At 40.3% G+C, this 14,288-nt stretch overlaps 1 protein-coding gene across 1 annotated transcript in view; it reads right to left on the bottom strand.

Annotated features, from left to right (window-relative positions):
• kcnt1b (potassium sodium-activated channel subfamily T member 1b) overlaps positions 1-14,288 on the bottom strand; it is a 63,669-nt gene that overhangs the window by 4,655 nt on the left and 44,726 nt on the right. Inside the window, 9 exon segments of the mRNA XM_020598264.1 lie at positions 2,411-2,473; positions 4,412-4,537; positions 4,540-4,799; positions 5,038-5,058; positions 9,243-9,415; positions 9,903-10,008; positions 11,396-11,609; positions 12,483-12,718; positions 12,869-13,018. Of these exon segments, the coding sequence (XP_020453920.1) occupies positions 2,411-2,473; positions 4,412-4,537; positions 4,540-4,799; positions 5,038-5,058; positions 9,243-9,415; positions 9,903-10,008; positions 11,396-11,609; positions 12,483-12,718; positions 12,869-13,018 (1,349 nt within the window).

Genomic DNA, 14,288 nt, shown 5'->3' with positions numbered 1-14,288 from the left:
TAAACAGTTTCTGCATTAAACATTTATTATATCAACAGTAAAAATTAACATTTGTAACAAAGCTCGTGATTACGCTGACCATGGAAGCTCCTATTTTATTTTATTCCTAATCAGAGGGACTGACCATCAACTATTCATTCCCCAGATAGCTCCTGTTATTGTGTGTGTGTGTGCTGAGTGTTCTTTGTCGGCGGCTCCTACTTGCGTCGTGTGACGGACAGCACAAGGGAAATGAGGGCACATGTCTCCATGACATCCCACCTGCTTGCGGGCCTTTATAAAGCCAGGCAGGGTGGAAGAGAGAGAAGGGCTAACTGTTACTGACAGGGCATGTTGTGGAACAAGGGGAGGCCCATGCTGCCTGCTGACTCAAACAGAACCCCATGCGCAGCTTCAGAACGGACCCAACATGCAGACAGCGGTCGTGGCTACACAACACTGACCTCGATTGCATTCCTCTGTTCTCCTGCACATTCCACATCAGACCAGCAGGCTGGTAAGGCGGCAAGTTGCCATGCCAACGACGACACTCAGCCACCACAACCCCCACCGAGTGACATGTGACACAGACACAGAGGACATGCTCCAGCATCCCTCAGACTGGACCAAACCAAACTCAGCGTGAAGCAGAACACACTGGGAGTGTGAGAGTGGAAGAGGGCAACCTTCTGCTGGGTCGTCAGTACATTTCTTCATGATGCTAAAAAAGCCCCCAGCAGGTGGAGAGACAACGTTCTTGCAGGATCTATGCGGGGGATGTTAAGGACTGTACCAATTTCTCTCCCCCTCTACTCAGTGTATGAAATACATAATATACCGTGGCCATTGAAAAGAGTGAGTACACATTTTGCTTAAACTGGAGAAAATAAAATAAACCTCATAAAAATGGAAATTTTAAGTCATTTCGTTGTTGTAGCTCTGTAGTTTTATACAATAGATATGCAAACGAAACAATGACTGTTTAAAATGCAGTCTTTTTTTTTTTTTTTTAAACATAGCCCTCCAGTTTTTAGGTTATTACAGCAGGCTCCCACTCCTAATCATGCAGACAGACAACTAGACTAAAGGCAGTGAAGCCCGGAGTCTAGCCTTTATGCAAAGGACTTCTCTCTCTCTCTCTCTCATTCTTTGTTCTGTAGCCTAATTAATTAATTTCTACATGTTCACTTGAATATTAGACTTCATAATATTTATCTTTAAATGTAGAACTGGATACTGTTTGACTTTCATAGCAGACAGAGCGATTCTGGACGCGTCAGTGTTTAGGGTGGTCTTTTAAGTAAGTTTGGTCAGGTTTGCACTCGTACTACAATGAACTGATAACCAGTTAACAAGAACTTTTCACAGTCCATGTAGACATTCTGCTCACTTGTAACTAGTTTTCACACTCTGTCACAGCAGGTGGTGTTTACTGGAGAATGTGTCCTGTGCAGTCAGCCCATTATATATAGCTGATTAATAAGTGATTTAGTTTTTTAAAATTAAATCACTGACATCACAGTCATGTTTCATTTAGACTCTAGTGTGCTGACTACAGAGCAACAAAGGTTTTCCTGGCCTTATAGTTGTTGACAGGTTAACCACCACTCTAAGTCAGTGCACAAGATATATTCAGCTGCAGGCAAACAGAGCAGTAGTTCCAGTTAAATCCAACTGACCAAACAGACCAAAGCCTACATAAACTAACTAGACGAAGACCTTTTAAACATGATGCATCTTTTTGACTGTGATCAAGCAGCCGTGGTATAAGTTTGAAAATACACTTTGGGATGTTTTGATATATAGGGAAAAAAACAAGGCAGAGATGAAGAATGCCACGATGTGAAGTAGGGTGGCATTTGGTTGAGGAAGTTCTATATTTCATCCATCTAACCTTCCATCCACAGACAATGTGTTCAGCTCCACTCTTTAAGCTCTGATGCCCTGCAGTAATCTAGCCCTTTGGGACGTCACCTCACGGAAACACAATGCAGAAAAGACCAAAGAGAAAAAGGGAGATAGTAGAACGAGATAGCTTGGCTGCTGATCCACCACTCATTCAGACAGGAAACACACTCACACACTCATGCAGTAAAGTTGCAATACTGTGAGCAACCAGCTGACCTGACAGCCTGGTCCTCTCTGTATACGGGTGCTCTGAAATGTCCTGCAACTCTAAGCAATGGCATTCACTGTTAACTTCAATGGCCTAATTTGTTAATGCATAATTAACCACAGAATAAATATATTGATAACATATGAGGCAAAATGTGAAGAGAACAAACATCTACAAATGAATATTTGTACTTCTGTGGGTAAATTCAGTGCACTATTCTTCAATGGATGCTGGTGAAAGGACAATGTTCCTTTCTGTACAAGATGAATATAAACACTCATGTTGTGAATGAGTTATAAACATCACACAGATTACCTTGCAAATATCCTAGATTTACTCGATTCATGACATCGCTTGCAGTGAGATTAGAAACATCCTCTACAAGCCAAAAGGAGGAAAGAGAGAAGAGTCAGACAAAAAGAAGGGAGAGGAACAGATGAGGGGAGAAAAGGTCAGGCCGGCAGCGAATGCATTTGCAGTTTCTAAAAGAACTCTTAAAAAGTGACAGCAATGCAAAGAAGCCATGCATTAGTGTGTCCAAATTATTCATCTGTCACGTTATCATCCTGCTGCAGTAATCCTCACTGACATTCATGGTTTTTATGAAGGTCTGGGGCTTTTAGGGTTCTCCCTGAAACGTATTTGACATGTCACATAATATTATTAAGTCCAACACATCTGGAGCATGATTCTGCTTTTAGTTTGAAGCGTGAAGCTGGGAGGAGAGAGGAGCTAAAGGAAAAAAAGGACAGAAATGAGCGGATAAGACTGGAGACAACTGGTGACTGTGCTCCCACACCGGTCATATTCACATGTTGGTATGATTGTGAATATGTAGTGATGTGTATGAGTTATGGCACAACGGGGAAGAGTTTAATGAGGGTGAAACTGATGTGAGAAAATAGAGGTTAATGATGATGATGATGTAGTGTGATGTTAATGATCTGTTCAGACCCACAACACCACGTCTTAAGAGGAAATGAGATGAATAACACAATATAGTTCAAATGACTGAAATGCAGATTGGAGTTTTAAATAAGATTCTCAAACAGAGCTGCTCTCACAGCAGAAATCGTTCAGTGGGTAGGGCAAAATATCTACCTTACATCAATCTAGCAGGTTGAATGTACAGGCTTCATTAGCTACAAATAATTGTGGCTTTTTCCCTCCATCAATGAATGTGACCTAATTAAAGCTTACACTGCCCCTTAACTAAAGAGTGTAACATGATGAGGGATAAAACCAAATCCAATGGCATGTTTTGCCTATTTAGAAACTTGCCGCTTCACAGAAAACACTGCACACATGTGACTGAAGTCCAGTTAAAAAGCTAAATGCTATACAGAAAACTGCATCTCTGTGTGCTAATGTCTGTGCAAGACCATTGAGCTTTTGGCATGGCTCAAACATTCCTCACAAAAGGTGGTATCTAAGAAGGGTCCTAAAAGTGTACTTCTACTGAACATTTCCTAAAAGCCTCAACCTTACATGTAATACATGATCTGTGCAAAACTCAAATACATTTATTTCACTATGATAAAAAACACTGTGCAGTAGAAACCATCTAGTATTCATACTTGAGAAACTGGAACCAGGGAGTTTGTCATTTTTGCTTAAAAAAATATAACTGAAATGATGAATTGATTATCAAAATGGTTGCTAATTTTCTGTCCATGAAATTATTGATTAGTGGATTTTTTGTGCCAACTCTACAGTACACGCCACATAGGTTTTTCAATCTATATTTGCCACATGTATTATTATTATGCGTTATATATTATATAAAAATAAAAAAGTTTAATTTTGTAGAAATGATCAAGTACTGTACATAAAGTTAAAGGAAAACCTGCTGCTAGACAGACAAAAAAAAAAAAAAAATAGTCACAGGCACTTCACTATAACTGTAGATTAGCTAAATGAGCTTGGCCTGAAATTCTCGGGCCTCACCCACTGAGGTTTCAACTCAACCAGTGACATTAATTCTGCCAGCAGAACTGCTGTGACCATAAAGAAATATTTAGAGAAGAGTCTCCAATCTGCAACAAACATTCACATTTGCATTATTATTCATTTTCAGGTACATTATGATTTGTTATAATTGGGTAGTTATATGTTCAGTGTAAATAAAACAAATCCTAAGTTAAATAATTGTAAATATTGACCTATACTGCATTAGTCGCTCTATACAGTAAAGTAACGTATTGTAAAATATTGCATTGAATTAGATGCTAACTTTTATAAGTCATTTTCTACATAACATAACGGACCACTGCCTATCACTGCTCTACACCCCACACCGTCAGTTGTTCTACTCACCGTATCCGACGGTGGGCAGGCCCAGGTGCTTCATGCGATTCTTGACCAGCTCAGACAGTTCCTGGCGCTCAGAGCGTCGGTACAGGTTGAGTCTCTGCTGCGAGATACGCTCAGCTCGACTAGACTGCTGAGCCGCCGTGCCCACTGCATGCTCTTCTTCCTGAGCAGTGGGCGTTCCGACTGGTCGCTCATGGTGGAGTTTCTGTGTGCCGCCTTCTCCTTCCAGGGCTCTCCATGCTTTTGAGGCTCCTCACCCTGCTCTGCGTTAATAGACACCTGAGACTGGGAGAACAGGGTAACTGTTAATGCTGGATACTGTGTGTGTGTGTGTGTGTGTGTGTGTGTGTGTGTGAACCTTAACTGTGTCGTTCTATTATTTTTGTTCCAAATTTAAAACAAATACCCATTTGTATGACATTGAAAGCAGCAAGCTTCTTTTGTTTATGCTTTTCTGTGTGCAATTTTCTCACTATTATTTTTCAACAACATTAAATGGTTATGAACTTTACACATTGATCGATGCCAGAAAAATGCCAGCTGGGTATTCTTCATCTTTGCCTGATTTGAGCAAATAGTGACAGCTAGTGGAAATATCCAAATACAAAACAAGCACATGTGTATCTTACCTGTGCATAACTGTCCTTGCCCTGAAACAAGAGAAGGATAAACAGATACCAAACCAAAAGAGATTAAACAAAAGATGGGGGCATCCAAAATGCGTAAAATAAGAAAGCCTCAAATGTCAGCACATAAAATAATAATAACAGTAGATTTACTATTCTATTATTTACCATTAAATAGTGGGAAATTAACACTATCCAGCACAGGTACATCGCTGGTTGATGGCTGGTAAGTTTCTCTTATACCAGCCCCTTATAAGACCTGTCATATATTATTTAAAATGTATATTTTAGTAATCACACTGCACCAGAAAGTATTTCAGAGCCAGTGATCCTCCAGGTGTCCTGACGTCAGAGAGAAGCTGGATCATGTTGATCTGAATCTCCAGTAACTGCAGAGCATTCCGGTAGGATTTCCTTTATTTGGTTTTCCGTTCTGTCTTCCCTTATCGTTTTTTCCGCGTTGTCTCGATCTCATGTGAAGCCTGCCCTTTGTCACATTAGGGCAGATTCGGTTTGAAATGACAGAAAACAGCGACAAGTTCACACTGCAGAGGAAAGGTCTACAGAAGAGTTTGCTTGAAAAATGGCTCAATTAATCCATCATGAAAAGTTGCCAAAACATGTTTCTTTCAGTTATTCATTCCAGCTCTAATAAACAACTAACTTTTACTGCATATGTGTATCAGCCTCTAAAGTCAACACAGGGTCCGTGCTGTGCTAAAGACAACTCTGACTGCTGTGATGCAACCACAAAAACACCAGGAACACCTCAGCTGCTCAGTTTCCCTTTGTTATATATCCATTAAATAACCACTACACTTGATTGTTCCATTACTGACGTCTAAGCAAATACAGCTGTTTTTAAGGAAATGCTGCCCTCAAGTGGTAGTTTGGGTACACAACACGGAGTGCTTTCCTGACCTCACTGTCAGGAGCTATGGTGGCAGCTGTGTTTACAAAATGAACTGATATCTGCTCTCACCAGTAACAGCACTATTTGTGTATTGCTTATTTGGACAAGTGAAACTGTGCCCAACAAATCTAGTGCCATTCTTTGAGCTAGGTTCCAAACTAAATTTAATTCAGCTTCAAACAAAGAAAGCAAATGACTTACAGCATGACTGATATAGAACCTAGACAATGTTCCAAATTATTACAGACTTACATTCTCCATTTTTAATTTCATAATAACCCATTGTACAAGAGCTTGAAATCTACATCTAACTTGAATGTTAATATCACCTGATTACAGCTGAAAGTCAGCACTTCCCCAACATTTATCAATGTTACATACAGGATGAGGAAGTACAAAATCCTGATAAAAGATCTGTCTAAAACCTCCGGTGATTTATCTCCTGATCCTAGCTCTCTACTGTTAACAGAAAATCTAGAGGATCAAGCTTTTTAACTGGGGTATAGTGGATGCTGTCAATTTGGCTACAGCTCTGGTGAAAGTAATGCTGACAAATCACCCAGGGGCAGCATCTCTCCATCCTGGGTATTACTCATCCTATAACCACTTCCCTGTTCTCTGCTGCTGTCTGATCTCTCCCATTATCATGTGATGGCCAGACTGCTGGGCATAGCTGCCTTTAGGTGCCATCTCAGATACTACATTATTACTTCAGTTCCACATGAGTGACCCAACAAGGTATGAGTGGGGGAAACCAGGACTTCCTAAGATAGCTGACTTGTTGAGACATTGAATTCAGGTGGTTGTGAACATGGACGCCAGGCCAGCAAGAGAAAAAAAAGACTGTCTGTTACAAGATTAGTGTTGATATCAGAGTCTAACAGTAGTTTTATTTCTGCCTGTTGAGCTGGCCGATTGCAGCTGAAGAGAAGCACTTGAATGCAGCATTATGACAGTCTGTTTGCATGTGGTTGCCCTCACACTCCTCTCTGCCTCCCTCCCACTTCCCACTATAAAATCCCTGATCTACAATTGAGTCTACAGTCTGAGCACAGCAAAAAACACTGTGCATGGTTCTTAAGTTTTGCATGGCTTGGAATGTAGAGTTTTAATCTCAGAGCGACTGCCTGAAGGTTAAATGAAGATTTAAAAAAAAAAAAAAAGACTGCACCATTTAAACAATGGTATTTTTAAACAAAAAGTTCCAGACACCACAAACCGCCTTATCAATGATCGGTCAATATGTTTTTGGCTACAGCCCTCTCTATCCGGTTGTATCCCGCTCTAACGGGACTTGTGACGGTGAGCCATGCCGGCCGCTCCCCGAGCCTGCAGCGCAGATGCGGGGGCTGAAAGCCCGTACGTCCACTCACCAGATAAACAGTAGGATGGCTGCGTTCAGACTCCACTTCAGAGAGCCGAGCCGGACCAGTTTGTTGGTTTCATACTGGCACAGGCCGAGCACAGCGCCGCACGGCATGCTACTGCTGTCTGGATGCAGGAGGCGTCAGAGACTCGTGTGGACTACTCTGACTCATTACTTGACTCTTCTTCCTGTGTGGAGGGTCACATGTCCAGACTCCCGCAGCTCCCATCACTTCAGTACCAACACAGTAAACACTCCATTACAGGGAAAAGTCATGCATATAACAAGTACACTTGTATTAGCACCTGCATTTCATCCATAGGAATTACTTGTTTTGTGACTCGTGTTATTATTAGAAGTAACAATGACCCACTGATGCATCAATGTGTTAGCAGCATTTTACTGTTGTAGCTACTTTTAACTACGGTACTTTAAGAGTTCTTCAGGGACAAATTTGGGTTTTGCATTTTTCTTTTTCAAGCCATTTTAGCTGTGCTGAATGAATGTAGCTCAAATTTGCTACAGGATATTTATTTTTTAAAAACTTAAAAATTGTGGTCTCACTTCCTTAAATTAGCCTAAAATGACAAAACTACAAAAATACTCACACTTTTGATCTTCGGGACAAATTTGTCCCCATTTAAACCCATTAAAAACACTATGTGGTGACCGACCTTCAGGGTGTTGCTGCTGCTGCAGGCCCTTCTCACAGCAAACCAAGGGCAGAAAGCCATGTTTCTTTTGTAAAGACAAGAGAAAAGCAGGACATGTATGCTGCAAATGTGAGAGGTTCCTGTGCAAGGACCACAGCATGTGGATCTGCAGCCCTTGCTCAGGAGCAGGAGAGTGAGGTGTTAGTGTTCAATATTTAGTGTTCATCTTTGTAAAATAAGTGTTTTCTGGTTCAAACTGATCTTGCATTTGAAATTTATTTTTAGAACACAACAGGGTAATAATAATATATATTTTTACAGTTGTTTTTGGGAAGTGGGACAAATTTGTCCCGAGGGTAATCAGTGTACAGTGATATTGTAATTCTGCTACTGCATAAAATTAAAAAATGCATCCAAATCAGTGTTGCTACCAACCATTGACCCATCTCAGGGCCTAGTAGTAATAATAATAATAATCAAATACTGGTTGAAATGTATTTTTTGGAAAATATCTTAGTTTGTTTTTTTTCCATAAAAAACAATGGAGTTATGTAAACATACTGGCATAGAAAGGGTTAAAAATTCCAAAAATATAATTCATGTTTAATATGTATATTTCAGGCAGGAGTAGTTTTAAATGATTGGCTCATTTAAAGTGGAAAAAATTATGAATTTATAATAATTTTACACCCTTATGTGAGCCATAGGACAAATTTGTCCTGAGGGTAGGCCACTCCAGAACCTTAATATGCTTCTTACGGAGCCACTCCTTGGTTATCCTGGCTGTGTGCTTCGGGTCGTTGTCATGTTGGAAGACCCAGCCACGACCCATCTTCAATGCTCTGACTGAGGGAAGGAGGTTGTTGCTCAAAATCTCACAATAAATGGCCCCATTCATCCTCTCCTTAAGAGAGAACAGTTGTTTATGAATAATGCAAAGATGATGTCTTTAGTAAAGCTACGCCAGAGCTCCAGCTATTATCAATTCTATACTGAAAACAATTTAGCTGTTTTAAATTGCAAACATATAAACCACTGGTGCATTTTAAAATCGATTTCAAGACCACTTGCCTTGATAAGCAAATGTAAATATACACCAAACACAAACAAGTGCTTACAGATGTCTTTACATCTTTTGAACTTTGCTTGTACATTAATGTAGTTGTGGGCAGTACATGTGTTACTGTAAAACCTTCTACATAAGAAACATTAAATGTTAGCACTTTTACATCACAGGAGAAGTAAAACCAAACAAACACTTGGTGGAAAGTCTTACGGGTAGTCCAGCAGCAGCACTATGGGGTTGAGCTCCTTCCTTGGTCGATAATAAGCTCACAGAGGGACGATGAAGTTGTAGAGTCCGTTTCCCGCCATCTCTGCAGACACTATAATCAGCTTATTCTTAAAGCCGTACGCCTTGGCGTCCTCAAAGCTGTTATGTGTACAGCCCTGGATAAACAGGAAATCAGTCCGGTTTAGTTGTACTGAGCACTTAGGAGAAAAATAACTGTTTGTTTTTTTTTAAAATAAAAAGATGGGGTTAATTAATGTCTGACTTTGGCAACACTTTATTTTACAGATTATGAATTTTCCATCTAATTTTCTCAACACCTTCCTCATAGTTTCCTAAAAACTAACTGGCATTTAGCTGTTAGCTACTAGAATATTTCCAATCTAGTACTGTTTTAAAGGGAAATGAAGAAAGTGTTAGTTGATATAGTAATTAAGTACCCACTCATTATATTTACATTTTTTAGAAAGACAGGTAAATATCCTTGTAATTTATACAACTAAATACCAGATAGTTTGTAGGAAATTATGGGGAAAGTTTATTTAAAAACTGGTGACAAATAGAGGACCTGTAAAATAAAGCATGGCCCTAAATTTTACAATGGGTTTTTGTGCTACTTCTGTCTTATGCTGTGCGTGAATTCACCCTGTCAAGGCGAAGGCAGCAGAATGCAGCTTTCTGTGGTAAGAGGTGACACAAAGTTGGAGAGCTGCCGATGTAGGGCGAGTTGGGAGGGTAGCCCTTCACAAAACTGGTGGGAAAAACAGAGAAAAAGTCCTATGAAACTTTGACAACATTGTAATTAATCACTGTCAAAGAACAAATTGGCTTTTTATTACATGTCTATCAGTTATGCTGCCCACCTCTGAACTGAGTTTCCATCGTCTCTAGAATTAATTTCAACCTCTATAAAACCTCGCCCACCCCCCAGACTTTCTCTGAGGGAACTACTAAACAGACTCACAAAAGAGTGTGGACTTCAGTCAAAAAATGACTTGTACATGATGGTGTAAATGTTTCCACCTCACAAAGAATTATGAATCCCTCTTCATTATTTACATCATCATCATCATCATCATAGCAAACCAACTATCACCTGAATGACTGCCAGATGTTTATTTTCAGTTTATCATTCGATTCTGCTCAAATTACTGATGTTTATAAGCCTGAATTACTCATTTGTGCTCAATACTAACTACATCAACAATTACAAAGTTTTTGTCATCTGGTTAGTTTTAATTGTGTCTCATTTTGTTTTGCAAGTGTGGCAGTTTGGTTCTGTGTCCCCTGATTTGTAATGTGTCAGCCACAATTACCCTAATCAGTTTCAGGGTGCCCTCTGGTTTACCAATAAAAGACAATTGGATTTTGTTTAGAGAAGCGTGTACAACCTGATCCCCACATGATGGCACTGTGGGACCCTGGATTTTATTCTTCTGGGTCTCCTGCAGTTTCTTCCCAACCACTGCTTCTGGCAGCTCTTAAATAGGAAAAACTACTCAAGCGCCCTATGGTGCAGTAATAGAGGCACAAAGGTTAAGACCATGTTACAGTATGTCCAACTTTACGAGACTCACTGATGTCCAAGTCGAACAGCTGCTGCTCAGACAGACATGAATGGGATGAGGTACAGACTGGAAGGCATAAGCACCCAATCTATCCTGAACCTATCTCAGAGTAATGAAACCACAGAGAGAGAGAAAGGAGGACAAAGCTGCTGACTTGCTGAACTATCATGGCAACTATCTGTCTGGCTAACTGATAGATGAGCATTAAAGGGTGAGGAATTATACAAGTACACCGTACATGAGCCTCGCTCAAGAGGAACAGTGCTGACCTCCCTCATCACATACACATTCATCACTGCCACTTCCACACCTTAGAGCATCAACACACAGATTACATGCCCATTCAAAACACATCCATCTCTCCTCCTACAACAACCGAGGCATGAAGAAAAGGAGGATAGGTGAAAAGAATCAAGTAGGGCAGAGGGCACTTGCATGATGGGGACATATTACTTTTTTATTGCTGCAAGATAGAACATACTGTATCCTACAGAGCCACCAAATGTATTTGGCTTAGTGACATCTTAGTCCCCTTCTTCCTTACAGTTTAACCACAGTCACGTCACGTACTCTGACCCTACGGAGCCCTCGTCATCTGACTGATTGGTCTCATCTTCTGATTGGTCACTCAGGAGGTCACAGGGCAAAATGGCGGAGGAGTCAGCAATCTCTAGGACAGGTGCGATGCTCGGCCTGCGGCTTCCGGCGCCGTTCTCTGTTGGTAACATCAGTTTGCTGCTTTCCTCAGGAGGATCAGGGTTCTGCAGATCTATGGCTACAGTGCCTGAAAATTACACAAGGTTCTTGTATGAGCAGCAAGCTACAAAATAAAACTACTTAGAAATTCCATATGCTGCATTTTTGCTAATATCATAATGAACCCATGAACATTTTATCTCAGACAACATTTTTGTGCTTGAACCCCTTTTTCATGTTGGCTATAATATAGTCCATGTTTGGCTTGTACAGCATCTTAGCCACCCACATTCATGTCACCTTTTGACCTGGAGGCAAAAATGTCTTGCTTTCTGAATCACAGTAATTTTACCCTTGAACTAACACCAATGTCATGAACAGAACAGCAGGGTTAAGTTTGTTAATCTATGTGTCCCTAATAAACATCATATTGGCTCCTTGGAATATGATGTGTGATATATGTACAATGCATATATCTGGTACATGATACATGAACAATACGCATCTCATCTTTTAAATGAAAATGTGATTTTTATTTAAAAAGATCACAATTAAGTGAAGTGTTACTTAATGAAATATTTACTATGAATTGTGAAAATGTTATAAATAGCAAATAAGTGTAAAAAGGGATGCGTCATGCACAAACTTACCATATGAAGTGGCCTGATCAACTTTCACAGGTCAAAGAAAAAGCACAACACAGTAATGTCAGCCAACAAAGTAAAAAAGCATGTAAGAAAAAATTCATGCATAACAATCAGCAAAAGCATAGAGCATCACCAACACAGCCACCATTCAGAAATATTCAGTGTGTGTGTGCAACAACAAAGCATCCATTTTCTCTTTTTACATGGAAACCCTTTTAAACAATTACATCAGTGCCTCTGGCTGCAATCTACATCTTTACCGGTGCAGCTAACATGATCTTCTTCCTCTCTTACACATAAACATAATTCCTCACCCATGCTAGCGATGATGCTGTGCACAGGCAGCCTGGAGGGGGCGTCATAGAGACCGGTGACAGGCACCCCCTTGTTGTGCTTCTCTTCCTCTTTGAAGATGAAGGCTGAGTTCTCCTCCTTGGTAATGTTGATGTAGTAGCAGGTGTCGGTGGCAGCCATGATGTGGCGGGGGCCGGGATTCAGGAGGATGCTCTTGTTGTCCTCTCTCTTGACTCCAATCAAACACACACCATACCTAGGAGGCAAAATAAAAACAAGTGTATAAGCTTCAGCTCCAATTTTTTATTTATTTATTTATTTTTTTTTGCATCCAGATGCCTCAACAAATAATGTAACAAGATAAAACATTATTATAATATGCCCAGATTGAGCTATTGAAACTAACTTTTTATGAGCATGGAAGGATGCATAAGTGAAGCTTTTTCCATCATACTCCCCAAAAAACTTGCTGTCACTCAAGCGGATGTGGTAGACCTCGTTTCCAGAGCAGCGGCCATACATTCTCTGCCACTGTTCCGGTGACAACTGTCCCTCCCTGAAAAGATATGATCAGAACATTTACTACCAGAATTACAGTAACACAAAGGCTCAGACTTCTATCATGGACTGCTGGCAAACAGCAACCCTATGATGAAGGAAAAAAAATAAAACTTTTCTTGGATTAGATGTCAGAAAATAACTGTTGTCAGTTTCTCACTATGGTTCAAGAGTCATTTTATTTCATGAAACAGATCATCTGTTGTTTTATTTGCAACTCACCAGCTCTCAGTCCTCCACATCTGACCTGTCCTGTGCTTTCCAGCCATACAGTCAGGTCACTACTTCATAATGATTAATCATTTTGATGATGTCTAAATTAAACATTAAACATTTCAGTTCCTTTCACCTTCACAGTCCCAGGCTAGCAAAGGTTTCCATAATGGAAATTAAAATGGATGTGCTGGGTCTCTGTTATAGCAGTGAAGTTACACAGTGTAGTGGTCACCTTGCAGAGAATGTGAAAAATGTAACCATTTTTATAGCCTAGCAAAACAGTCGGTCAAACTGTGTAATGTTTACTGACTGGACTCTGACAAAACTGAAGTTATTGTGCTTGGGCCTGAAAACCTTAGAAATCTGCTGTCTAATCATATAGTTACTTTAGATGACATAGCTCCTGCCTCCAGTACTACTGTGAGGAACCTTGGACTCATCTTTGATCAGAATATGTCCTTTAAATCACACATAAACCAAGTCTCTAGATCTGCCTTCTTTCACCTGCACAATATTGCAAAAATCAGGAGCATCCTGTCTCAAAGTGATGCTGAAAAACTGGTCCATGCATTTGTTACTTCCAGGCTGGACTACTGTAACTCTTTACTATCAGGATGTCCCAATAATTCCCTAAAAAGCCTCCAGTTAATCCAAAATGCTGCAGCCAGAGTACTAACAGCAACTAGCAAGACAGATCTTATTTCTCACATATTAGCTTCTCTCCACTGGCTCCCTGTAAAAGTCAGAATAGAATTTAAAATCCTTCTCCTAACATACAAAGCCCTTAATGACAAGGCTCCATCATATCTTAAAGACCTCGTAGAGCCTTATCATCCTAACAGAGCACTTCGCTCTCAGAGTGCAGGTCTACTTGTGGTTCCTAGAGTCCACAGAAGCAGAATAGGAGGCAGAGCCTTTAGCTATCAAGCTCCTCTCCTATGGAACCAACTCCCAGTCTCAGTTCAGGAGGCAGACACCCTCTCTACCTTTAAGATTAGACTTAAGACGTTCCTTTTTGATAAAGCTTATAGTTAGGGCTGGATCAGGTGACC

This window comes from Monopterus albus, unplaced genomic scaffold, assembly GCF_001952655.1.
Source record: "Monopterus albus unplaced genomic scaffold, M_albus_1.0 scaffold37.1, whole genome shotgun sequence".
Classification (NCBI taxonomy): Eukaryota; Metazoa; Chordata; class Actinopteri; order Synbranchiformes; family Synbranchidae; genus Monopterus; species Monopterus albus.
The sequence above is the reverse complement of the archived record's forward strand: the minus strand, read 5'-3'. Positions and strand labels throughout refer to the sequence as shown.